General features: G+C 41.7%; 1 protein-coding gene across 7 annotated transcripts in view; it reads left to right on the top strand.

Moving 5' to 3' along the window:
- Window positions 1-596: 596 nt before the first annotated feature.
- Window positions 597-24,654, top strand: part of ATP8A1 (ATPase phospholipid transporting 8A1) — a 186,859-nt gene continuing 162,801 nt past the window's right edge. For all 7 annotated transcript variants that reach the window (XM_074992696.1, XM_074992695.1, XM_074992691.1 and 4 more), the window contains exons 1-4: window positions 597-800; window positions 15,965-16,079; window positions 19,785-19,884; window positions 21,910-22,008. In XM_074992696.1, coding sequence (XP_074848797.1) covers window positions 752-800; window positions 15,965-16,079; window positions 19,785-19,884; window positions 21,910-22,008 — 363 coding nt within the window. In that variant the 5' untranslated portion in view covers window positions 597-751. The remainder of the gene's footprint in view (window positions 801-15,964; window positions 16,080-19,784; window positions 19,885-21,909; window positions 22,009-24,654) is intronic.

The raw sequence follows: 24,654 nt of genomic DNA, 5'->3' as shown, positions 1-24,654 counted from the left end.
GGGTGCCGGGGTGGTGCTGAACTCGTCCACACCTGAACCGTGCTTGCCGGCGGGGGCAGCGACGCTCTCGTAGCACTTAAAAAACGGGGGCGGGGCGCCGGCGAGCTACCCCCCGCCCCAGGTCAACACGGACGAGCGGCGCCCCCTGCGCGGATCAGGCCTGGGCCTCGCTGCGCTGCTCCGCGGAAAGCCCCTCACACCAGTGAGGGTCACGCGCCTTCCCGGCGAGGAAGGGACGCGCTCGGGCTCCCGCTCCCCGCCGTGACACTGCGGCCCGGGGGCGAATTTCCGTCTTCCCTGGGCCGGGGACCGCAGCCCCTCTCGCCACACGTGTCAGGCAGAAGCCCAAGGCGCGGCACGTTCCACTTCTGCCACCGCAGGGGGAGCCGGAGCGGCCCGCCCGTGCTCCTGGCCCCTGCCGGCCGCGTCGCTAGAGTTGCACTATGGGGGTTCGGAGCCGGCTCCGCCCCAGAGAGGGCGCCTGCGGTGGGCCCCTGGCGCGCGAGGCCTGGCGGGGGGGGGTAGTTGGTACGGTCCAGGGGGCGGGGGCAGCGAGCGGCGCTGGCGCCGCGGCTGTCAGTTGCAGGCAGCTGCAGGCTCCCGAGCTGTAGGTTTTCGGGGCGCGCCAGCCACAGCCCAACGGTCGCCCCCGCCAGGCCCCGCTCGCGCGGGGCTCCCGCGCACAGCCGCGCGGCATCGGGGGCCTAGCCCGGGCGCCGGCGACAGCTTCGCGCTGTCCGAGCCTGCGACGATGCCTGCGGCGCAGAAAACCGTGTCCGAGATCCGCTCCCGAGCGGAGGGTGAGTGCGGCGCGGGCCGGCGGGGCGCCCCCTGAGTTGCCTCGTTGTCTCCCCCGTGTCGGATCTGCCGCGGCGGGGGAGGGGATGGCGGAGAACCGCTGCGCCCGGCTGCGCTCTGTGCCCTGCGCCGGGGGATCGAAGGCGCTGCGGTTGGCGCGGAGCCCTGTGCCCTCGCTTGCCCAGCGACGCTCGTCCCCGCTGGGTCTGGAGTCTTGGCCCAGCCGCCTGGGCGCTGCTGTCGTTTGTCACCTGCCTGCGGCTCGGCTCGTTTTCCCGGTCCGTGCGCCCCTCCTCACTGCGCTGTCTCCGGCTACTCTCCTACCCGCACACCACCTGCCCCCCCCTCGGCCACCCGCCCGGCAGGGGGACAGCCCTGGGCCAGCTGTCAGAGCCCCCCCCCGCCCCGCCTCCTTCCTCCCTCACTCCGGCCTGAATGCCGTTTCTTCGCTCAACGGGGGTTTGTGGTGCGTGTTCTGGGTAATTTTTTGGGGGGGTTGGGGGAAGTGTTCTCATGGCTGTTCAGCCCCGGCAGACCTGTAGGTGGACAGTAGCAGTCACTTCAGGTGGCCAGCATTGTTTCGGTCTTAGGCTTGGTGCCTGGCTGAATTGTGGCACTTCACTGCAAGATTTTCCTTCTTTGAAGTATGAACTTTTTGGTAAAGACTTTTCTTGTTTGCTCTGAGTGTGCTGTCTCTCCATCTCAGCACCAAGCAACAGGAGATGAATGGGACTGGTGTTACCCTGCTGAAGAATTGTCTGGTTACCTTGACTTCTTTTTTTTTTTTTTTTTTTTTTTTTTTTAAAGGGATTGGCAGCATGGTGTTATTTTGTATACGGAACAAAGCATACAGTAGTTCTTAGTGCATAAGATTATATGAGTGACATTTCTGCTACAATTTGTCTGATCATTGAAAACTGTGTTGAGCATTTTGTTGTTAGAATTAATTAGTCATTAGGTTTAAAATATAATGAAACAGATTGATAAAAGCAAAGTATAACAAGAAGGATGTGCAGTTTTATTAGACTATATGTTAAAATTCTGTTAATGCAATATTTGAAGCTTTGCACACACATCAAAATTATGATTACAACAGTAACTGATTTTTGATGCAAGTGTTTAGTGTTCATATATAGTGTAAGATTTCATGTGTTTCTGGGCAGTGAGAATGAATTATGACTGTCGTGACAGTTATAACTTTGAGCTGTAGTAGCATTTTATTATTGTAGGTTTGCATTTAATTTCTTTGACTGGGTTATAGGATTTTGCATTTGAATCAAACTTTGGCATGTTATGAGTTGGATTATCTCTTGCCCTTATTTCCATGCATATCTGAGTAAAGTCTGCTCAGATTCCTAGCACAGTAGAGGGCTGGATTGAGGAATGATCAATGGAGTAGAATAGAACAGGGTCTATTGTCCTGTTAATTCTCTCCCTGCGGTTTCTAGTAAGACAGGAGGTACGTGCTCTGGTATACCTGGCTAGGCACATAAAGAGAGTAGGGAATAAGGTGAGACCTGAAAAGGTGTGAAGTAACTTACTCCCAACCAGAGCAAAGGGGAAAGAGAGGAAGAATTGTGATATACTGAGGCACAACTGCTTCCTGGGTTACTTCCATGGTGGCACAAGCTATGAGGTGAGTTCAGTGGTGCATTTTAGCCCCACATAACGTTTTAGTACTTTAATTATATCTATTTTTATTAGATGTTTTAATTTTCATTGAGGGCTAATTACAGGTAAAAAATGCAGGAAAAACATGTTTTGTGTACTTTTTTTTTCCCCAAGAAAAATTGAACGCTTCTTTGTAGAAATGTTTAGGTGGCTGTTTTGCCCACAATAGGAAGTGAAATTGACTAGGCTTAGAATCTTTCCATTCTCTTGTATGAGTGATAGTGAAACTAATTGTAGAGCCATCTGCACTCATCTTTAAATATTGTTGGAGCTAACTCATTTTCAAATATGCTGTGTTTGGCCAGTGTGACTAGGGCCGAATCAAATTAGAATTCGTATCAGACTTAAGTTTTGAATAGTTTTTACAAGCAGGCATTTTACATCATGATAGAATCCATCTGCATTTATAAGCAACACTTCCCACCTATCCTAGCATGAGATATTAACTCTCCCTCTGGCACCAGTATTATTCATTCTCTGTGCTGTGACACTGTGGTAGCCTTCTGAGAGCCCTTATGTAAAAAGGCAAAATTGGAGGGATGAATGCTGCTGTTCCCTCCTTAAAAGCAAATGATGGCTATTTGAAATTAATAATTATGAGAAACTACCAAATACTATTTAAATAAATCAATAATGTTTAATCCAAAGGCCAGCAGGTACCTTATGCAGGCGCTCTAAATACATCTAACAGCTTAACAATAAATAGTTATTACAACCAATGTAATAATATTCATAAGCATGTAAACAGCCTACTTACAAATAGGCTAAACCAAGAGGTGCTTAGCCTCATATTGGTCTGCTCCAGTGGTCAGGCAGTATTAGCAGTAAACCCCTTTAAGAGTTTACTGTTTGTACCCTTTCACAAACAAGTGATGTCACTGCCAATTACTGAGTTCAGCTAAAAACAGTTCTAGACAATACATCCTTATTTCCTGACTTAATCTAGGAAAGATTCACAGCTGCCTTTTTCCACAAGGTCTTTTCTTTCTTAATCTTCTTCCCCACCTCCTTACTTATCAGTAGAACACTGAGAAGGTTTGAGCTTGTTTCTTTTAAGACAATGTCATGCCCATGCAACAAGTAACAATACTATTCTCATGGCCTCCATTTGTGGGCTGATTGGTTCCTTTTCCCTATTGACTATGAACTATAAGCTGGAAATGTTATTTTCTAAACCATGCTAACTTTAATGTTTTAATTTAGCACTTATTCTGTAGCAAGACTAAAAGTGTGCACCTTTTTCTAAGAGAGAAGCACCTCCACTTTTACTCCTCCTCCCCCAGCCCCAGTGGTGCTTGGTTTCCAAAGCTGAATACTTAAAACTGGGCCAAATCTCTCTAGGGAGTCCCAAGATGTGATAGTGGGGTAGAGTTGCCCCTTCTGCCTCTTCCTAGTTTTCCTTTGTCTTTTTTTCCCATCCTCTTACATTTTTTTGTCTACTGTAATTCTGAAATTCTGAGTAGATTGAACTAAATCCTGAATCCACTGTCATTTCTTAAAGTGACCCTGAAAGGAATATGTTGTTCCCTTTTAGTCTATCAACAATTCCCAGATTTGCTGTTCAGTTTGTAAATAAAAAATGTTTTGTTTTTCTTATTCAAGTTCCATCTCTGCAAACTCACAAGGTTCTTTTTGTTCTATGCTTTGGAAACAAACTGCATTTTGGTAAATAGTTTTATTTCAATTGTATCCAGCTCATTCTCCCTTAAGTTAGTGTATTTGCAGTAGTCTGAATTGTAGTAAAATGTGTGTCAGAAGAAGTAATTATTATTTGGACTATACAGGGAAGATTAATTTTAAGTAAAAAGGTGCCATAGTTGCATAATCAATTTTCAGAATACAACTATGCCTTGGAATTTCCCACCCTGTCGTATTTTTTTTCATTGCACATGCCTGCATTTCTTTGTGGCAAGAGCATTTTCTTTCAGCTGTGACACATAAGGATGGGCATAGAAAGAAATCTTTGTTAAAAATGCATCATTGATCTCTGCTCAAATTTTTGTTATGGCCATATTATTGCTAATCTAGAGAACAAAAGTGATGCTTCTTACAGAAATTCCTCTCTCCCCTCAGACTAGCAGGCACTACACTGAGTGTGAAAATTACAATATTCTCCCCTCTTGATAGCAGTGAGAGGTTAGCATTACTGCTAAACTGATCTTCAGAATATTTTGTTACTTAAGGCATGTCTACCCATTACGTTGCTTCAGCTGTACTGATGCAACTATGCTGCTGGAGTGTGTCTGGTGAATATGTTCTGTGCTGATGGTAGGGAGCTCTTCCCTTGGCATAATAAAGCCACATCTGTGCATATCAGAGGCTAAGTTGGTGGGAGAAGCACTGTACACAGGAGCACTTGTCAGTGTAACTTCTGTCACTCAGAGGGGTTGGTATTTTCACACTCTTCAGTGACATACATTTATGCTGTCATAGGCTGTAGTGTAGTCTTGGCTAAATGCAAAAAAGGAAAAGAGCTTTCCATTCATCTAAGCTTTCATACAGTGTTGAATTTCTTTTCTAATACTTTATGTTCAGATGAAATAGGAAGCAGCTTGCCTTAATATTAGATAGACATCTATTTAATCATGGTAACTCAAACTTTAATAAGCAGTTGGCATTGTTTCTTTTTGCAGGGGAGAGAGAGTATGAGGTGATGGGTCACAAACTTCTGGTTTTGGTTTTTTAATCTACTGTTTATCAACCAGTTCTTCCAAGAACAATAAACTCTTCACTTTCAACTGCATATTTGTTTAATGTTTCTTTACGGAGTAGTTGTGGGCAAATTGTTTCACTTTTACATTTGTTTCGCTTCTGTGACTTAATTCTTTCTATGATCTTTGTAGTGGAGTGGGTGCGTGTGGCAGGGGAGGTTGGCCATACAAGGCAAGGTCACAGTTCTAGCATCCTGGGAGCCTTTTTCCCTTTGGGGGGCTATTGTCTTATGAAAATCTAGTCTTTCTGGAGTTGGCCAATCATTGATGCATCCTGTGTCCTTAGAGATTCTGAACTTATCAGGCACTTTTAAGGTCCACCTATACATAGCTCATTGAAGGACCTGGGCCTATGAATGTTAAGAGCATCAGATTTGTAGTGCTGGAGCAAAGCCATTGTCAATATTTAGATATCCTGCCTCTGCACCAGATACTGACAGATGACTGAAGAAAAGTGTAACTTTCTCTAGTTTCCCAATGACAGCTGGAGATGGTGCTGGCCTATAGAAGTCCAGACCATAGATGCTGAACCTGTTGCTTATGATACTGCCCATAAGCAAGGTTAACATTTATCATTACCACAAATATTGAAATCCATTAATGCAGAACTGAAACAGGAGCAGAAACTTCTTTGCAGCCCCTTTCTGATTAGCTTATGCTGCAGCAGATACCTGATTGTATTGTGGAGGTACCTTCCTGGTCTGACACCCTGGGGACCCAACTAGTCCCAAACCAGGGAATCTGCTGGACCATGGGAGGTCAATGTTGGCCCTTGCTGCTGCTGGGCTCCACTCCAGTGGCAGCAGAGAGGCTGGCATTACTCAAGTAAGGACTAGGGTAGGAGTGCTCAAGGGAAGAGGCACAGTAGATGAAGATTCCTGGGAGTGCAGCCCTGTGGGAGCACCCCAAGGCTTGTGGCAGCCAGACTGCACTTCTGGCCCCTGCCACTGACTGCATTGTGGAACTGGTGGCCCCTGGCTGAAGGGCTCTGAAGCCACTCTGCCTCTTCCCCAAGCATCTTGTCTCTGCTTCTTTCCCTTCCTCCTGGAGCTTGCAGCATTCCTGAAGCTCTGGGAGAGTGGTGGAAGAGCTGCTGTGCTGACGGCCCAGGTTTTCCCCATGCCTGCTCGAGCTCAGGAACACCCATGAGGATGCTGAACCAGAGATGGTGCTGGACTATAGAAAACTAGACCATGGAGGTTGAACCTGTTGGTTATGGGCTATATCATAATTTACCACAAATACTGAAATTTGTAGATATTGCTATGGAATCATGCCTCCAAAGTTAAGGCTACAATTAGGTTGGATTACAAATTCTATTTTATGCTCTTATAATTATGGCTATAATTTGCCTGATAACTGCTAGATTTCCTATGAAGGCAAAGGAGAACTCTTGTGTGAAGTTTGAAGAAAATTGGTGTATTTTTTTACAGTTACCAATCATTTTTTCTTTCATTTAAGTTTTGGCTAGTATCTAACATTATTTAGGGCCCCTATAGCTTAAAATCAGTTTGTTGCTTACTTTGTAACCTGTGTTTATCATTAAATCACCTTGAAAACTAGTTTGCAAGTCTCATTTGAAAATAACTAGGTAAGAAATAAAATTATTGGTAATGAATATAATGTGCAGGAAACAAACAGGCCGACATTGAATATAACATAGTTTATCTGCAGTGCTTTTTTTTGGTTTTAAAAAAAAAAGGGGGGGGCAGGGAATGGTACTCGGTGAGCTCCCCCTCTGCCATCCCAGCCAATCTTGCAGCTATGGCGTCTGAGGTATTCAGTACCAGCACAAAAAAGCACTGCTTATCTGCTCATCTATCTACACCTGCATGATGCTCTAAGGGAGAGCTAGTTATAGGCAGAACAAGAGCCAAATCCAGACCACCAAGGGTTTGTCTACACTAGCTCCCTACTTCGAAGGGAGCATGGTAAGTAAGGTGTCGGGAGATTGTTAACAAAGTTCTGAGCTGCACATGCAGCACTTCATTAAGCTAATTCTCCCCCGCGGCAACTTCAAAGTGTTAAACTTTGAAGTGCCAGCTTGCGTGTAGCCGCAGCTGACCTGCTGGTACTTCAGAGTTGCCCAGGCACTTTGAAATACCGGTGGGTTAGCCACGGCTATATGCGAGCTGGCACTTCAGAGTTGCTACGGGGGAGATTAGCTTAATGAAGTGCTACATATGCAGAGACAGGTGCATCTTGGAGATGAATGCCTAGCTGCAAAGATGGTGTTGCCAAGAGGGCTTTGGCTTCCTCAACCATGGGATGCCTTTCCAAGAAGGACTGCTAAGCAGGGATGGGGTTCACCTTTTGAAGAATGGGAGGACCATATGTGGATTCAAACTGTCTAACCTAGTGAGGAGGGCTTTAAAATAGGTTCAAAAGGGGCAGGTGACCAAAGCCCATAGGTAAGTGAAAAACTTGGAGACCTTGGAGTTGGGCCAGAAATGGGAGGGAACAAGAGCTATAATGGCAGAGAAAAAAGAGGGACTAGGCAGAACTGGGAGGCAAAATCAAATCAGTATCTTAGATAGCTATGTACAAATGCAAGAGGTACAGGTAATCAGCAGGAAGAACTCTAAGTCCTAATAAATAAACACAACTATGTCGTAGTTGTGTTTATCACAGAGACTTGGTAGGGTAATACACACAATTGGAATATTGGTAAAGAAGAGTACAGCTTACTCAGGAAGGATAGGTGGGATGGAGGAGGTGTTGCCATATATAGAAAAAGTGTACACACTTGGACTGAGTTCGAGATGGGCATTGGAGATGAACGAATTGAATGTCTTTGGGTTAGGTTAAAATGGGTAAAAAAACAAGGGTGATGTCATTCGAGGAGCCTACTACAGACTACCTACCTGAGTGGAAGAGGTAGATGAGGCTTTTTCTAAGCAACTCCAAACTGCAGGCTTTGGTGGTAATGGGGGACTTCAGTTTCCTGACATGTCTGGATAGTTAATACAACAAGGCACAGACTACCCAATAAGTTCTTGGACTTCACAGAAGACAATTTATTTCAGAAGGTGGAAAAAGCTACTAAGGGAGAAGCTGTTCTAGATTTTAACAGATAGGAGGAACTGGATGAGCATTTGAAAGTAGAAAGCAGCCTGGGAAAAAGTGACCATGAAATCATGGAGTTCATGATTCTAATGAACAGTAGAAGGGAGAACAGCAAACTAGAGACGTGGCATTTCAGAAGGCAGATCTTGGTAAACTCAGAGCTAGGGGGTAAGGTCTCATGAGAAGCAAGACTAAGAGGTAAAACAACTGAAGAGAGTTGGCAATTTTTCAAAGGGACATTTTTAAGGCCTCGGAGGCAAGCTATTCCATAACATAGGAAAGGTAGAAAGTATGGCAAAAGACTACCTTGGTTTAACAGGGAGATATCTCGCATGATCTCAAAGTTGAAAAGGAGTCATATAAAAAGTGGAAACTAGGAAAAATTACAAAGGATTCAGATAAGCAAACAATACAGAGATGCAGGGGCAAGGTTAGATAGGCAGAAGCACAAAATGAGCTCAACCTGCTTAGAGACATACAGGCTGTGTCTAGACTAGCTCCCAACTTCAAAGGGGGCATGGTAATTAGGGTGTCAGGAGATTATTAATGAAGTGATATGATGCATATGCAGCACTTCATTAGGCTAAATTTCCCCCGCAGTGACTTCAAAGTGTGAAACTTCGAAGTGCCAGTTTGCATGTAGCTGTGGGTCATCTGTGGGTACTTCAAAGTGTCCATGCCCCTTCTAAGTCCCTTAATGCCTCAAATGGCAAAGGTGCTTAATGACTTCTTTGTTTGTCTTCACCAAAAAGTCAGATGGAGGAATGCCTAACATAGTGAATGATAGTGAGAAGGGGGTAGCTTTAGAAGCGCAAATGAAAAGAAAAAAAAAGTTAAAAATCACGTAGAGAAGTTAGATGTCTGCAAGGTACCAGGGTCTGATGAAATACATTCTAGAATGCTCAAAAAGCTCATAGAGGAGGTATCTGAGCCTTTAGCCATCATCTTTGAAAAGTCATGGAAGTCTGGGGAGATTCCAGAAGACTGGAAGGCTATGTTAGCATGAGAAGGGGAGGGATAGGTCAGTGGTTTAAGCACTGGCCTGCTAAATCCAGGGTTGTGGGCTCAATCCTTGAGGAGTCCATTTAGGGGTCCAGGGCAAATAGATTTAAAAAAAAAATCTATCAGTGCTTGGAACTGCCAAGAGGGCAGGGGACTGGACTCTGACCTCCCAAAGTTCTTTTCAGCTCTGTGGATGTGTATCTCCAAGCATCTGACAGAAGTTACTGCCAGAAGAGATCTTTCAGCAAATCTTGTGTTGAAGGATCACGTCCATGCACAAAAGCAGATCAAAAAAGCAATCCACTCTGACAACAGAGAACAGTTAAACTGTATTGCTCTCCCAACTGGAAGCTCAGCAAACTGGAAGCCCTGTCTGGTGACAAAAGGGCCCCTACCTCACTGTTTTGTTGACAGAAAACTGTCTACAAAGGTGTTACACCTCAACACGGCAAGGCACAATCTTGCCGGTAGATGTGCCAGGTTTTTTCAATTGTCTGTAAACAAAGTGTGTTTTGTGTGTAGGCACTTTGAGGGTTTTTCCAACAAAAGGCCAGTTTTGTTGGAAAATCCTCAGGCTTTTGTTGGGAAAGCCCCTCTTGTGTAGATGTAGCTGAAAAAGGCAAATATAGTGCTCATCTATAAAAAGGGGAATAAGAGCAACCCAGGAAATTCCACATCGGTCAGTTTAACTTCTGTGCCAGGAAAGATAATGGAGCAACTAATTAAGGAATTTATCTGCAAACATCTGGAAGAAAATAAGGTCATAGCTAGCATGGATTTGTAAAGAACAAATCATGCCAAACCAATCTGGTAGCTTTCTTTGATAGGATTGGCAGAGAGCTATGTTGATGAGGCTTTCTGGGATGTAGTAGGGCTGTCCCACCTCCAATCTGACAGCCCCGATGCTGCTAAGGAGGATGAACAGCTCAGGGAAGGAGAGCAGTCAATGGGGGCAGAGGGAAACCATCCCATAGTTGGGAGCCTCCTTCCAAAGGGTGCTATGGTATCCTCTTGCGCTGAGGATACCTCTCCGGGGGAGGGAACACCAGTTGTTAGGAAGAGGCAGGTGTTAATCATGGGTGATTCGATCATTAGAAATATAGATAGTTGGGTTGGTGATGAACCGGAGAACCGTATGGTGACTTGCCTGCCTGGTGTGAAGGTTGTGGATCTTTCAAGGCATCTAGACAGACTTATATGCAGTAGTGGGGAGGAGCCGGTGGTTGTGGTACATTTAGGTACCAATGACATAGGGAAGGGTAGGAGAGATGTCCCGGAGGCCAAATTTAGGTTGCTAGGAAGGAGACTGAGATCCAGGACCTCTATGGTGGCATTCTCAGAAATGCTGCCAGTTCCACGTGCAGGGCCAGGTAGGCAGGCAGAACTTCAGAGTCTCAATGCGTGGATGAGACGATGGTGTAGGGAAGAAGGGTTTAGATTTATTAGGAACTGGGGACACTTTTGGGGTAGGGGGAGCCTATACAGGAAGGATGGGCTCCACCTAAACCAATGTGGATCCAGGCTGCTGGCATTAAACATTAAAAAGGTCGTAGAGCAGTGTTTAAACTAAGAGATGGGGGGAAAGCTGATTGGTGCGGAGAAGCACGTGAATCGGACGGAGACTTCTCTTAGGCGAGACTCCATTGGCAGAGATTCTGTAGAATTCAGTCAGAAAGAGAAGAAGGGAGATGATAGGGTATGGTCCAGATCAGCTGAGAAAAAATCACATATAAAAGAATCCAATATGTCAGGGAAGGGCAGGCATGTGAATAGTGGTAGTTTTTTGAAGTGCTTTTACACAAATGCTAGCAGTCTGTCTAATAAGATGGGTGAATTAGAGTACCTTATATCAACGGAGGAGACTGGCATCATGGAAACCTGGTGGAATAAAGACAATCAGTGGGACACTATCATACCAGGATATAAAATATATCGGAAGGACAGAATGAGATATATTATCGACCACCTGACCAGGACAGTGATAGTGATGCTGGCATGCTAAGGGAGATTAGAGAGGCTATCAAAATAAAAAACTCACTAATAATGGGGGATTTCAATTATCCCCATATTGACTGGGTACATGTCGCCTCAGGAAGGGATTCAAAGAGAAAATTTCTTGATGCCTTAAATGACTGCTTCTTGGAGCAGCTGGTACAGGAACCCACAAGGGGAGAGGCAATTCTTGATTTAGTACTGAGTGGAACACAGGATCTGGTCCATGAGGTAACTATTACAGGACCGCTTGGAAATAGTGACCATAACATAATAACATTTAATATTCCTGTGTTGGGAAGAACAGCGCAACAGTCCAACACTCTGGTATTTAATTTCAAAAAGGGGAATTACACAAAAATGAGGAGGTTAGTTAAGCAGAAATTAAAAGGTAGAGTAACTGGAGAAAAACCCCTGCAAGCTGCATGGAAACTTTCAAAGATACTGTATTAGAGGCCCAACTTAAATGTATATCCCAAATTAAAAAACACAGTAAGTGACCTAAAAAAGAGAACCATGGCTTAACAACCATGTAAAAGAGGCAATGAGAGAGAGAAAAAGGCATCTGTTAAAAAGTAGAAGTCAAATCCAAGTGATCAAAATAGAAAGGAACATAAACACTGCCAAATTAAATGTAAAAATGCAATAAGAAAAGCCAAAAAAGATTTTTGAGGAACAGTTAGCCATAAATTCAAAAAACAATAGTAAAATGTTTTTTAAGTACACTAGAAGCAGGAAGCCTGCTAAAAAAGCAGTGGGGCCCCTGGAGGATAGAGACATAAAAGGAGCAATCAAGGAAGATAATGCCATTGCGGAAAAACTAAATGATTTCTTTGCTTCAGTCTTCATGGCTGAGGATGTTAGAGAGATTCCCAAATCTGAGCCGTCCTTTATAGGTGACAAATCTGAGGAACTGTCCCAGATTGAAGTGTCATTAGAGGAGGTTTTGGAACTAATTGATAAGCTAAACAGTCACAAGTCTCCGGGACTGGATGGTATTCACCCAAGGGTTCTGAAAGAGCTCAAATGTGAAATTGCAGAACTATTAACGGTGGTTTGTAACCTATCCTTTAAATCAGCTTCGGTACCCAATGGTTGGAAGACGGCTAATATAACACCAATATTTAAAAAGGGCTCTAAAGGAGACTCTAGCAATTATAAACCGGTAAGTCTAATGTCCATGCCGGGCAAAGTAGTAGAAACAATGGTAAAGAATAAAATTGTCAGACATGTAGAGGAACATGATTTGTTGAGCAAAAGTCAACATGGTTTCTGTAAAGGGAAGTCGTGTCTTACTAATCTGTTAGAGTTCTTTTGAAGGGGTTAACAAGCATGCAGACAGGGGGGATCCAGTAAACATAATATACTTAGATTTCCAGAAAGCCTTTGACACGGTCCCTCACCAAAGGCTCTTATGTAAATTAGGTGGTCATGGGATAGGAGGAAAGATCCTTTCATGAACTGGGAACTGGTTAAAAGACAGGAAACCAAGGGTAGGAATAAATGGTAAATTTTCACAATGGAAGGAGATAACTAGTGGCGTTCCCCAAGGGTCAGTCCTGGAACCAATCTTGTTCAACTTATTCATCAATGATCTAGAGAAAGGGGTAAGCAGTGAGGTGGCAAAGTTTGCAGGTGACACTAAACTGTTCAGGATAGTCAAAACCAAAGCAGACTGTGAAGAACTTCAAAAAGATCTCAGCAAACTGAGTGATTGGGCAGCAAAATGGCAAATGATATTTAATGTGGGTAAGTGTAAGGTAATGCACATTGGGAAAAATAACCCCAATTATACATACAATATGATGGGGGCAAATCTAGCTACAACAGATCAGGAAAGGATCTTGGAATTATAGTGGATAGTTCTCTGAAAACATCCACACAGTGTGCAGCGGCACTCAGTAAAGCAAATAGGATGTTAGGAATAATTAAAAAAGGGATAGAAAATAAGATGAAAAATATCTTACGTCCCCTTTATAAAATTATGGTACACCCACATCTTGAGTACTGCATGCAGATGTGGTCTCCTCACCTCAGAAAAGATATATTGGCATTAGAAAAGGTTCAGAAAAGGGCAACTAAAATGATTAAGGCTTTGGAACGGGTCCCATATGAGGAGAGGCTAGAGAAACTGGGACTTTTCAGTCTAGAAAAGAGGAGACTGAGGGGTGATATGATAGAGGTATATAAAATCATGAATGGTGTGGAGAAAGTGAATGCAGAACAGTTATTTACTTGTTCCCATAATATAAGAACTAGAGGACACCAAATGAAATTAATGGGTAGCAGGTTCAAAACTAATAAAAGAAAATTTTTCTTCACACTTTTCCTTGCAAGAAACCCCAGTGTCAACTTTGTCCACATATTTATAGTGGAGATACCAACACTGGACCTAACCATGCTAATTTCAAGGTCAGAGGCTCATTCTCCTGTACCTCAACCAATGTTATACATGCCATCATCTGCCAATAGTGTCTGTCTGCTATGTATATCGGACAAACTGGAAAAATCACTTTTTCAAAGAATGAATGTGAATAGACAGACATTAGGAATCTGAATACACGAAACCTGACAGTGAGCACTTCAGCGTAATGGGCATTCAGTTAAAGAACTGAGCATATGTGTCCTGCAACGAAGAGAGTTTAATAGCAAATTACAAAGGGAGTGAAATGGAGTTCATGCTCAAATTTGATACATTGAATCTTGACCTTAATAGAGATAGCAGTTACCTCAGGCATTAGGAAGGCAGTTTCTCTACCTTTGATATTTCTAATTTATTTATTTACTTCTTCTGGATCTCTGTATTATAAAACTGTCAGTGCTGTACTGGAAATGTTCTATCTCCAGATCTGCAGAAGTGGGTCTGCCCCCATGAAAGCTCATCGCCTAATAAATTATTTTGTTAGTCTTTCAAGTGCTATATGACTGCTGGTTTATTTTGTTAGAATACAGGCTAACACAGCTACCTCTCTGTTAGAGTTTAATTTTGTATTCCTGGGAGTCAGAAAAAAACCTTTTAACTTACAAACTTGGCAAGTGAATATGGAAATTTTCAAGGGACATGTAACTGGAAATTTCACAATAACTTTTAGTCATTTTTCAGAATAAAATCTAATTTAGATTTCATAATTTGCTTTTATTATTATTGTCCTGTGTCCATTGTGTGCTGTGGAAAATTCAGCTGCAGGATTCCTCAGAGATACTGGGCAGAACTTCAATGTTTTAACACTAAATGCTTGAACTACGTGCCAAAATATTGAAGTTCTCTATATTGTATGTTATTTTTAGGGCAAGAAGCTCATTGGTCTGTATTAATGTATTTGAAATTGAAAAAGGGTTATAATATACCTCTAATACATAGCTAGTAGTATTTGTAAGGCCATTTTATAATTCTAGTAAAGTATAATAGAGCTACATTATGATGGATTATCATTGTTACCTGATGCTTTGCTAATTTATTCGTGTCTTACAATGCTCACTTTGTGACTTACTGCTTAATTATTGCTGTTCAGTGAATAAATTAATTGCAATCAGTAGGTTTACGGACTATACATAGATAAAATACAGCTTTCATTAGAGTAACAGATCTTTACATCAGCTGTATTGCCAGAGTTTTTGCATGTTTTTTCTTTAACCAAAAATCTCTTGTGCCCTGGAACCGGAAAACATGTTTTGTGGCTGATTTGTTCTGATCTACTCATCTCTTTTGGGTACTGAGAGAGAGATGTAGACTGCCAGAGTTCAACTGCCAATCAAGTTTAACTACACTGATATATAAACACTAAATTATAAATTAGTTTGTTTAGAGGAGGATCACTGTACTATTAACTTTTTTGTTCTTCTGATGAAGCAGATTGGGCAGGGTACAATAAAGCAGAAAACTGACTTAAAAAGCTCACCCGAAAGCTTTTGTAGGGTGCAGAGTGTGATCAATGTGATAAGTGTTCTAAGGTTTTTTTTTAAATTGTAAATAAAAATAATGGCAAATTTACCAGTAAACAAGACAATTCCATCATTCTGTTCAACTGAGGGACTTGCTATCCTACTGGATTATTTTTTCTGTTTGGCTAATTTCGTCATCAACTCTATAAAGACCTGTTTAGCAAAGATTAACCAAAATATTTCTTCTCTGGCATACTGTGATTAATACAATAATATGATTTTATATATGTTCTGTAACTTTGTAATGCTACAGTTTTTTCAGAATGCTACCAAGTTTTTCACCAAAGAATTTACAGTCTGTAAATCAAGCAAATATAGCCAATGAACATAGGCAAAGGATGAGAAACTAGTATGTATAAAAAAGATGCAATTACAATCCTCCAAAGTGTTGTTCAATTTTACCTTTACATTGTCACTAAATATTAATATTGCAAGGAAGAAGAACTTTGAAATTGATGTGTGGATTAAATTACTTTTTTAAATGCACAAGTTTAATCATTCTGAATGTTTATTATTTACCATGCTTGATTTTGGGATAATATATTTTACCCTAAGTTCTAATAGGTGATTTCAGCATAATCTCAAATTTAGCATAGATTTTATCTGGGATATCTTAAGGAGGTATGACTTTATAAGTGAGTGAATGTTAAGCTAGAAGCCCAAAGGGAGCTATGGGGTATACTTTTAGTTTCATAACATCATTTTGCATAAATAAATGCATTTTCATTTAATAATAAGTACATACTCAACTGACAAAATGATTAAAACTTTGTATTTTAAAGGCTATGAGAAGACAGATGATGTTTCAGAGAAAACTTCACTTGCTGATCAAGAGGAAGTGAGAACAGTATTCATCAACCAACCTCAGTTGACCAAATTCTGCAATAATCATGTCAGGTATTAAGTTTCTGTAATGTGTTAGTGTTAATAAATATTGAAATATGTATATAGTACCATAATTTTTCATGTTCTTTTATAAAGGCTAAGAAATTATTCCTGTCCAGTTAACAAGTTAAAACAGAAAATGAATGCAACATATATGGGAAATGATAGAGAGGACAAAGATTAAAACGGACAAGTAGAGCCCTGTGCAAATACAAAATTGATAATCTCATTCACATCTACATCTGCAAAAGTGGTGAGCAGATATCTGCATTCACATCCATGGATGTAGATACCCACAGATATAAAGCAGATATCTTTAGATTTGCAGGATTCTAGATACAGCTGTGGATGCAGGTATGAATTTTGTATCTGCAAAAATGAGCCTCATATCTGCACCCACATTTGTGGATGTGGCTACCTGAAGATATACAGCAAATATCCATGGATTTGCAAGACTTTACAAATAATTCTGATTGTGAGTGAATTTTATTTACAGGTCTGACTGCAGCACTGTTGAAGTACTTGAGATAGCTTTAATGTAGCTAGCTCAAGTAACAATAGCAGTGGCAGCATGGGCTGTGCAAACCCTTCCCAGATCTTGGGTCTGTACTCCAGTGGCTAGCCTCTGCTTCCAGGAGTTCATTGCTATTGTTACTTGAGCATGTTAAACAACAGCTAGTTCAGCTATGTGAACACCTGCTACAGTCATACCTCTGAAGTTCAGACATGCTCTTAATTCCTGAAGTTTTTAAATGGCTAATGGTTTTTCAGGAGACATGTGAAAGAGTGCGTATACTTGCAAAAGGATTTATTTCAGCCTATATGAAGTAGTATGAAAAGGCTTGAAGGATAGAATGGAAGGATACAAAGAACGCAGTGAGATAAAACTGAGTACAGCACATTATTTGGAAACTACCTGGAGAACTACTTTGGTTTTAGAATCAAAATCATTTTCTCAAACTTTCACTTTAAGTTTATAGTGCAGTGAAAATGTTTAGAAAAGCAGAGAAGTATTCTGCATACTATTGTGAATTATAGCATACTTAAGAAAGAATGCGATGGGTACACAGAGGTTCAAAACTCTTGTTTGGTTCTCAAACAGACTAGAATTCTGCATTGTAATAAAATAACTTTTGGATGTTCGTATGCACGTGACCTATTTTATTACCTAATCTCTAGATTCAGTAATGTCATGAGGAATAGCATTTTAAACTGGAGTAGAATTTACCCATACCAAAATATGTGATCAGTAACATGATTTGTTGCTCTGTTTGTCTTGGGCTTGTGTGCCCCTTGGTTCCACTCGCACCTCTGGCATCCTGTGGACCCATGGCTACAATCAGTTACCTACAGGGCAGTGAGTTCAAGTGCCCAGAGTCAGAACAAATTGCCTATGCAGTCAAGTCGGTGCAGCCTAGCAGCCAAGTCAGTCACAGCAGTGACTGTTTACCCCTTTGGGCCCACCCTAGGGCCTTACTGGCAGAGGAGAAGCCTCTTAGTGTTCAGCATGGAATCCAACTGCAACATGCTGAATCAACCAGGTGGGAGATACCACACCCTTTCCTCCTCTGGGCCCTTTCCTCCCCGTGCCCTAGGGTTGGTCTTTGCAGGGTGGGGGGTTACTGGGTTCCTCCGTGAACCATACCGTACGGGATGTTCTGAGTTCATTCTTTGGCCCCTAACTCCTTTCTGGCTGATATTTGCTGTGTGTTGTGATCGGTGGTGGCCCCTGAGCATGGGCAGGCAGTGGTTGGTTGTGTTGTCTCTGCTGCCCACATATCAGCCCTTTATGTGTTCCCCTTCTCACTGTCATCTCCTTGCTTTACCCATTCACCTCCAACATCTTCTTCTGGTTAGGTGTGCCTCATTCCCAATGCTGTGTGGAGAAGCAGCCCCTCATCAGAGAGCTCAGGTCACAAACAGCTTAGCTGGCAGATTCTTTTCTTCCCCTACTGCCTATGCCTGGGTCGGTGCCCCAGGTATGCCCAAGACCCTCCACCCTAGGGCACTAGCCAGGAGAAGCCAAGCCCTGCGTGCACCAATCCTCACACAGCGCTGCCGTGCCAATCCTAGAGACTCCACAGCAGCTCCCTGGAAAGAGGCACAGCACCCACTTCTAACCCTTCCACCATTCTGGGTCCTACTTCCAGGGAGCATGGGACTCCTCTTGTCCCCTAAGCACCCTCCTCTACAGAGTCACTTCCCTGGCAGAATTTGTGGAAGCCCAAGCAGTCAGATTTCCTGGGCCCTGGAGCACAATGCATTCTTAGGGTGTAATCCCTTCCTGAACAGTAGATTCCTAGGTTATGTCAGTGGCCAGCAGCATCCAGGAGGTGTTAGCTGGTGTTCAACCCTGTGGAGGGCAGAGACAAGCAGTTTTCAGCCACAGGATAGGGCAGTGGGGAAGAGACAAGACAAGCTCTGCAAGAACAATGGGCCAGGTCATTCCTTTTCTTTCCTTTCCGCCTCTGGGACTAGAAATAGTTCCCATCCCTTTCCTCCCATACACTGCCAAAAAATTTCTGCTCGACACATTCTGGTGTGACCCCTGGCAGAAATCTGGGGAGAGGGGGCCTCTGACCCTGTGTGCCCCCAGCCACTCCACTACCCCCAAACATATATTTTCTCTAGAAGATGTGTCTGCATTTACCAGAAGGGGCATGTTTTTTCTTGGGGCTCCAGATAGGAATTAAGGGCAGAGACTAAAAGGCAGGGAAGGGAGGGGGTCAGTCAGTCAGTCAACACCCACGCCTTCCCTTGAGATGTGTACGGGAGTGTGTGTGTATGTCACCTCTCTCCATGTGAACACCTAAAGCTTTAAAGGTAAGACAGTAAATGGAAAATATCGAACTATTCAGTTATTTCTTTGTAACAGTGGCTCAGTCAGTTCAATGTTGATTTGAATGTTTGTACTGAGTGGTTCTGACTGACGGTCGTTGAACTCACTTCCACATGAGTTATTTTACCAGATATCCCATACTCAGCATAGGGAGGTATGGTCACCCTACTTCTGGAATATAATGCGTTTGTAATATTCTGCATAGTACAGTCTTGATGTAGAGCAGTTGTCTAGCATAAGACTCTTATTTATCTTGAATTTTAAAAACAAATAAATGTACCCATTAACATGAAGATGCGTTTGCATTTTGTTTTCTTGAATTTTTTTAAAAGTTCGTGGTTAAGTGGTTGTAATCCTACATATCAAACCAGGACCTGTAGGAAACTCTACATACAAACTGCTGCAACTATTTCTTTTAGCTTGGTTATAAGAAACATTTAGTTGCTGCTAAGATTGAAACAGCATTGAAATAACTGATGAGACAATATTTAATTCATACACACACAGTATCTTTTTGTGGTATTCTTAAAGTACCTATTTTCAATTCAAAATTATTTATCTGCTAGCAAAATAACACTACAGTTGTTGCAATAGTATGAAAGTGTGTAGATAATTTTGAAATGGTGCTGTCTACTAGCTCACTAGTAAAGTTGCCTGGTTATGAGAAAAAACTCCAAGTGGTCCTTCATATGGGCACTTTCTGGTTTATGTAACATGCCCTTTCAATTTTCATTTGAAGCACATTTATTGTTCTTCGGAATACCTGGAATGTAAGATACCATCATGGTGTTTACTTCAAGGAATAATAAGGAAAGTGCATGTGGGAAAACTTGCTGTTACTATAGTAATTATACATGGTTTTTTGTCCTCCTTTTTAGCACGGCAAAATACAACATAATTACATTCCTGCCACGGTTTCTTTATTCCCAGTTCAGAAGAGCTGCCAATGCATTTTTTCTTTTTATTGCATTACTTCAGGTAAGCTCAGCTAAAAGAAAATCTGAAATTCAAAATCTTAAGTACCGATACGTTCCATAGATTACTATTATAGCTATTTGAGTGTTTTATAAAAATGCTGTGTCCATGTAATTAAATCATGTAATATGGCTTTAATTAAGAGTAAAATGTCACTAAAATGCGAGCTATTTTTACATATAGCTTTGCAACTCTTTTTGTTATCGAAAATTTTTTGTTTGTTATAGATGGCTTTCTCCACTGGCCTCAATAACTCAGGAGCTAACAGATCTGTTCTCATTGTAGAAGTCCTCCATCATGAAAAATAATAGTTCAGATAAAGAAACTAAAATTTGTCATTTACCAAGCAGTATTTGATCAGGGTAAAGGTTCATCTTTTACAAAAAGTGGCACTGATGGACACGGCATTACCCTGAAGTCTCTTTCAAAAGACTGCACTTGCATCTCAAATGCTGGCCAATTAGCATACAACCTTCCTGAATCACCAGTACCACTTCTTATAGAAAGGATCTTCAGGAAATGATTAGCCTTGATACAGCTTAGCTTAAGATCTGACACCATTCCAGTCAAAGATATTGATGTTAACTAGTACTAGTATCACTTTCTATACCAAGTTCAGCATTGGAAAATTTAACTTTTCCAGTACTTAACTGAACTCTGGCTTAGAGAGAGACTATGTGCTTCGTACACCTAAAATCTGTTTTATTCAGAAGTATTTTTTTAAAAGGGACACAGTTCTTTTCAACTGCACTGATTTAAAAATGTTTCATACTCATTAAGTTGATGTTGTGAAGGCAGGTGATATAGTTGGTGTGATGTGTTATATATATGCCATATCGAATGACTGAGGTTTGAACTGTGGATAGAAATACTGATAAAGTGATATTGGCTGCATTGTGTACCTGAACACTAGTCACCTGGTATTTATATTCACTCACACCTTTTGCCACTATCATGAGTAATTGTTGTTAAATAGTTGTCAGTGTTTGCCCTTGAACTAAGTTCCTCTCTCTGCAGTTACTGTTAACACCTGATAGTTCATTGTAAACATTAGATCACCCAGCTACATTCATGCATACAACATGCAGTATAGCATAGTCTATTTGCTTATCAGTTTTGTGGGTTTTTCAGTTTTTATGATCTTGCAGTCAGAGGTGTTAATGAGAATCAAGGGTTTGCCTTTTTGTGGTATAAATGAACATTTTAGATGTGAAACTTCTTAGCAGGAGAAACCTCTATGTAGAATTTGAAATTCTGCTAATTAGGAAGCACTAATAAAAGAAAGAAGTAGAAAGCATCGGCTGCAATTTAAGTCTATAAAGAATGTAAAGAACTAGGAACACACAAGAAAAAAATCTGATGTTTTTAATACATGATTTTTACAAACACTCCCCCCCCCGCCATTATAGTGCTTTATAAAACACAGCCTTTCTTTGGCCAATTTACAACTCCAAAGAACATATTGAATAGATTTTACTGGTTGTGCAACAGTTGAACTTTAGATCCCTGTTTGTGAAAACACTGAAGCATATGCATAACTCCTCTCATGAGAAGTATTCAGAGGAATCATTGTTAAAATATAATCACTCGTGTGCTATACTTTTCCATGTCTTCTGCATCTGCATGATAGCCCTCACGTAGAACTGTCAGGCCTACGTTACAAAAGTATTAAACTATCCCCCTATATTAAACAAAAGCATTTTACTAAGACTGGAAAACTCAGTGTTCTTCCATAGGCTTGATGCTGAAATCAGATTTCGCATCAGCCCTTGTATTGGGAAGATGGAAGAGAAATCTGGAAAATGTCTCATTATAAATTCCTATATATCTGTGCTTACATCTTATATTCAGTTGCCCAAATAGAAACGTTTTTTCAGATTAATGTTGCTTCTAACTTTGAGAACAGCCATAAGTGAAAATAATAAGCAATTTTAAGCTAGGTAGTAAGAATAAAGTGATATTATGTTTGTTAGAATGAAACTTCACTTGGACTTACAGATATCAAATGCATTTTTCCTTTTCTAATAGCAAATTCCAGATGTGTCACCAACAGGTCGTTATACGACATTGGTTCCTCTGTTGTTTATTTTGGCTGTAGCAGCAGTCAAAGAAATCATAGAAGATATTGTAAGTATTTGATACCATTATTTCCTTAAAAAATAAAATTTAATATTCGTGCTTCTCTAAAATTAAAAATAAATATATTTTTTCTCCCACGTTTAATGCTTAATACACGTAGATTCCCTTAAACTCTAGAAATATATGGACCGTCTTGCTTTGAACAAAAGAAGAAAACCTTGAACGATGGTGGATATAGGTTATGAAAATATGTATGGTATGGGGGGTTGATATCCATGTGGTAGATTGTATAGGAGTGTGGTAAATGTGTTGCATACCTCTTCATTTCATCATATGCCTCTAACATACCTACCACTTATCCATTTTCTCATTCTAAACTGCTTCAAACAGCATTTTTGTGTCATCCTTCCAGAGAAATATTCCTTTCTTCCTCCAGATGTGGAATCCCTTTTCTCCAAAACTGCTTCTGAACTGTGATAGTTTGAAAGTTCAGTATCTTCAGGGCTAGAAAAGAGAACTTTATATGGCTATGAGGAAGAAATCCCTAGCTTTCTGTTGTGTCCCAAACACCTTTCCGTCAATATAGTTGGATCCACAGTAGGAAAGATGCATCAGTGTAGGTAAATTTTTGTAAATTAAACGTGCAGACAAGTCCCAAATTTCCTTCAATAATAAAAAAGTTAGTAGTGGCTCCTTTACCTAGAGCAAAGTCTATTGTGGGGTAATTAGAAGCTTCTCTTTTATTTTCTCTTTCCTTTGCTATTCGGATGATATCAGTGTTGGTGGGTGTGATATGGTAGGAAACTACAGTATAGTTGCGTTACACTAGCCTGGTACTTTGAAAGAGCAGGCACCACTTCGAAGTAGCATGTTGCATCTACACATGCTGTGCACTACTTCGAAGTTGAAATCAACGTTAGGTGCCGCAGATGTCAAAACCACTATTTCAACCAGAAAATAGGAATAGGGTGCTACTTTGATGCCCAACTTCGAAAAATGACTTGTGTAGATGCTCCACGTCCCACTACTTCAAAAGAGCAGGGTCCCCCATGGTGGCAATCAGCTGAGACACAGAGATGTGCTACCCAGCCCCTGCAGAGCTCCATGGTCTGTGCATGAAGCAGCTCTTGAAGCTGCACAGACAAGGAAACCCCATGGCAGGAAGCTGAGAGCATGCAGGCTGCAGCCATCATTCGTGGTGCTGCTGCATACCTCAGAGTGACCCACAGCAGCCCATGGAGAGGGATGGTGACCAGCCAGCCACCCAAACAGTCCCAGGACTCCCCTTCTGACTAACCAAGAGCTGCTGGGTGGCCACCAGGGCTGCAGCTAGACTCTCTCTTCCCACATCCAGGGCAGCCCCTTTTGACATGCTGTGTGACTTTTCAACTGTGCACATCGACAGCGCCAGCCCCGGCCCATGTGTAGATGCTACTTGTCAAAGGAGCATTTTTCCATGTCTCTCTCTTGAGAGGCGCTAGCATAGATGAAGCTTATAAGAGGGACTGCAGAGTGAGACTGGTGGAGAGCTACATGTTGAGTTCCAATCTATCTTAATATTTTGCATAGGACCATCCTAGGTGAGTATGTTAATCCTAGAATTATTGTGGTGGTGAAGGGGAGATCTCTTTGTAAATCTTGATGTCCAAGTTCGAAAAATGACTTGTGTAGATGCTCTGCGTCCCACTACTTCAGAAGAGCAGGGTCCCCCATGGTGGCAATCAGCTGAGACACAGAGATGTGCTACCCAGCCTCTGCAGGGCTCCATGGTCTATGCATGAAGCAGCTCTTGAAGCTGCACAGACAAGGCCCTTATTTATTGTTTGTCTGCTGTAGTACAATTAAGCAAAATTTTACATCTTTATTTGGAGTATTTTTTGCCTATTCCTACAAGTAGCGAGTGTCCCCAGAGCTAAGAAGTTTTGCAGTCCTAAGCAGCCTCACGTCTTTTTTTCCTTCACACAGCTATTTATAGCATACACAAAGAACTTTTCTTTCTCTTTGATGAAAAAAGTTCTATTAACTAATTAGAGGAGTTATAGTTCATATATGTTGGATGCATTTTAGACAATAGTTAATATATGTTCAGTTATGTTTTAGGTAGATAACTTTTGACAGCTGTTGTACAGTTGTGCAGTTTCAAGCCCAGAAAACCTCTGTGCAGCTCTAGGGCAGCATGTCTAATCCAAACTTTTAAGATCTCCCCCACCTGGACTTCCAACCAGAAAATAAAAAAAAGACTGATTTTAATTGGTGTGTTTTATGTCACTGTGTTTTTCCATAGCTGGATACACAACCCCATAACCCTCTGATCCATTATCAGAGCAAGGTACTGTTCTGCCTGATATAGAGAAATCAAAAGCCGATGTCTTTGTTGCCTGGATGCTAGATGACATGCTTCATCTGTGTTTCAGGCCATCCTGGGACCAGGCAAGTTCTAAATGGGTCCACATCAGTCCCAAACGTCCTTTAGTTTGTGATCAGACTTGCTTTGTATGTTTTGTAGTAGTTCTGGTTTTGCTCTTCTCTTGCCTCAGCCATAAAATTAAGAGGAGCCAGGAGTCTTGCTGTAGACTGGAGATATTAGTTCTAGTTTCCTTGATTCTGAGTGTGCTTCTAGATCTACTAGCAATGTTCATTCCTTAGTATTCGATCAGGTTTTCCCAACTTTCTGCCTCCTGGGGTTTCTTAGTG

Source organism: Carettochelys insculpta, chromosome 4, assembly GCF_033958435.1.
Source record: "Carettochelys insculpta isolate YL-2023 chromosome 4, ASM3395843v1, whole genome shotgun sequence".
Lineage (NCBI taxonomy): Eukaryota > Metazoa > Chordata > Testudines > Carettochelyidae > Carettochelys > Carettochelys insculpta.
Note: the sequence above shows the minus strand (reverse complement) of the source record. Positions and strands in the feature narration are given on the sequence as shown.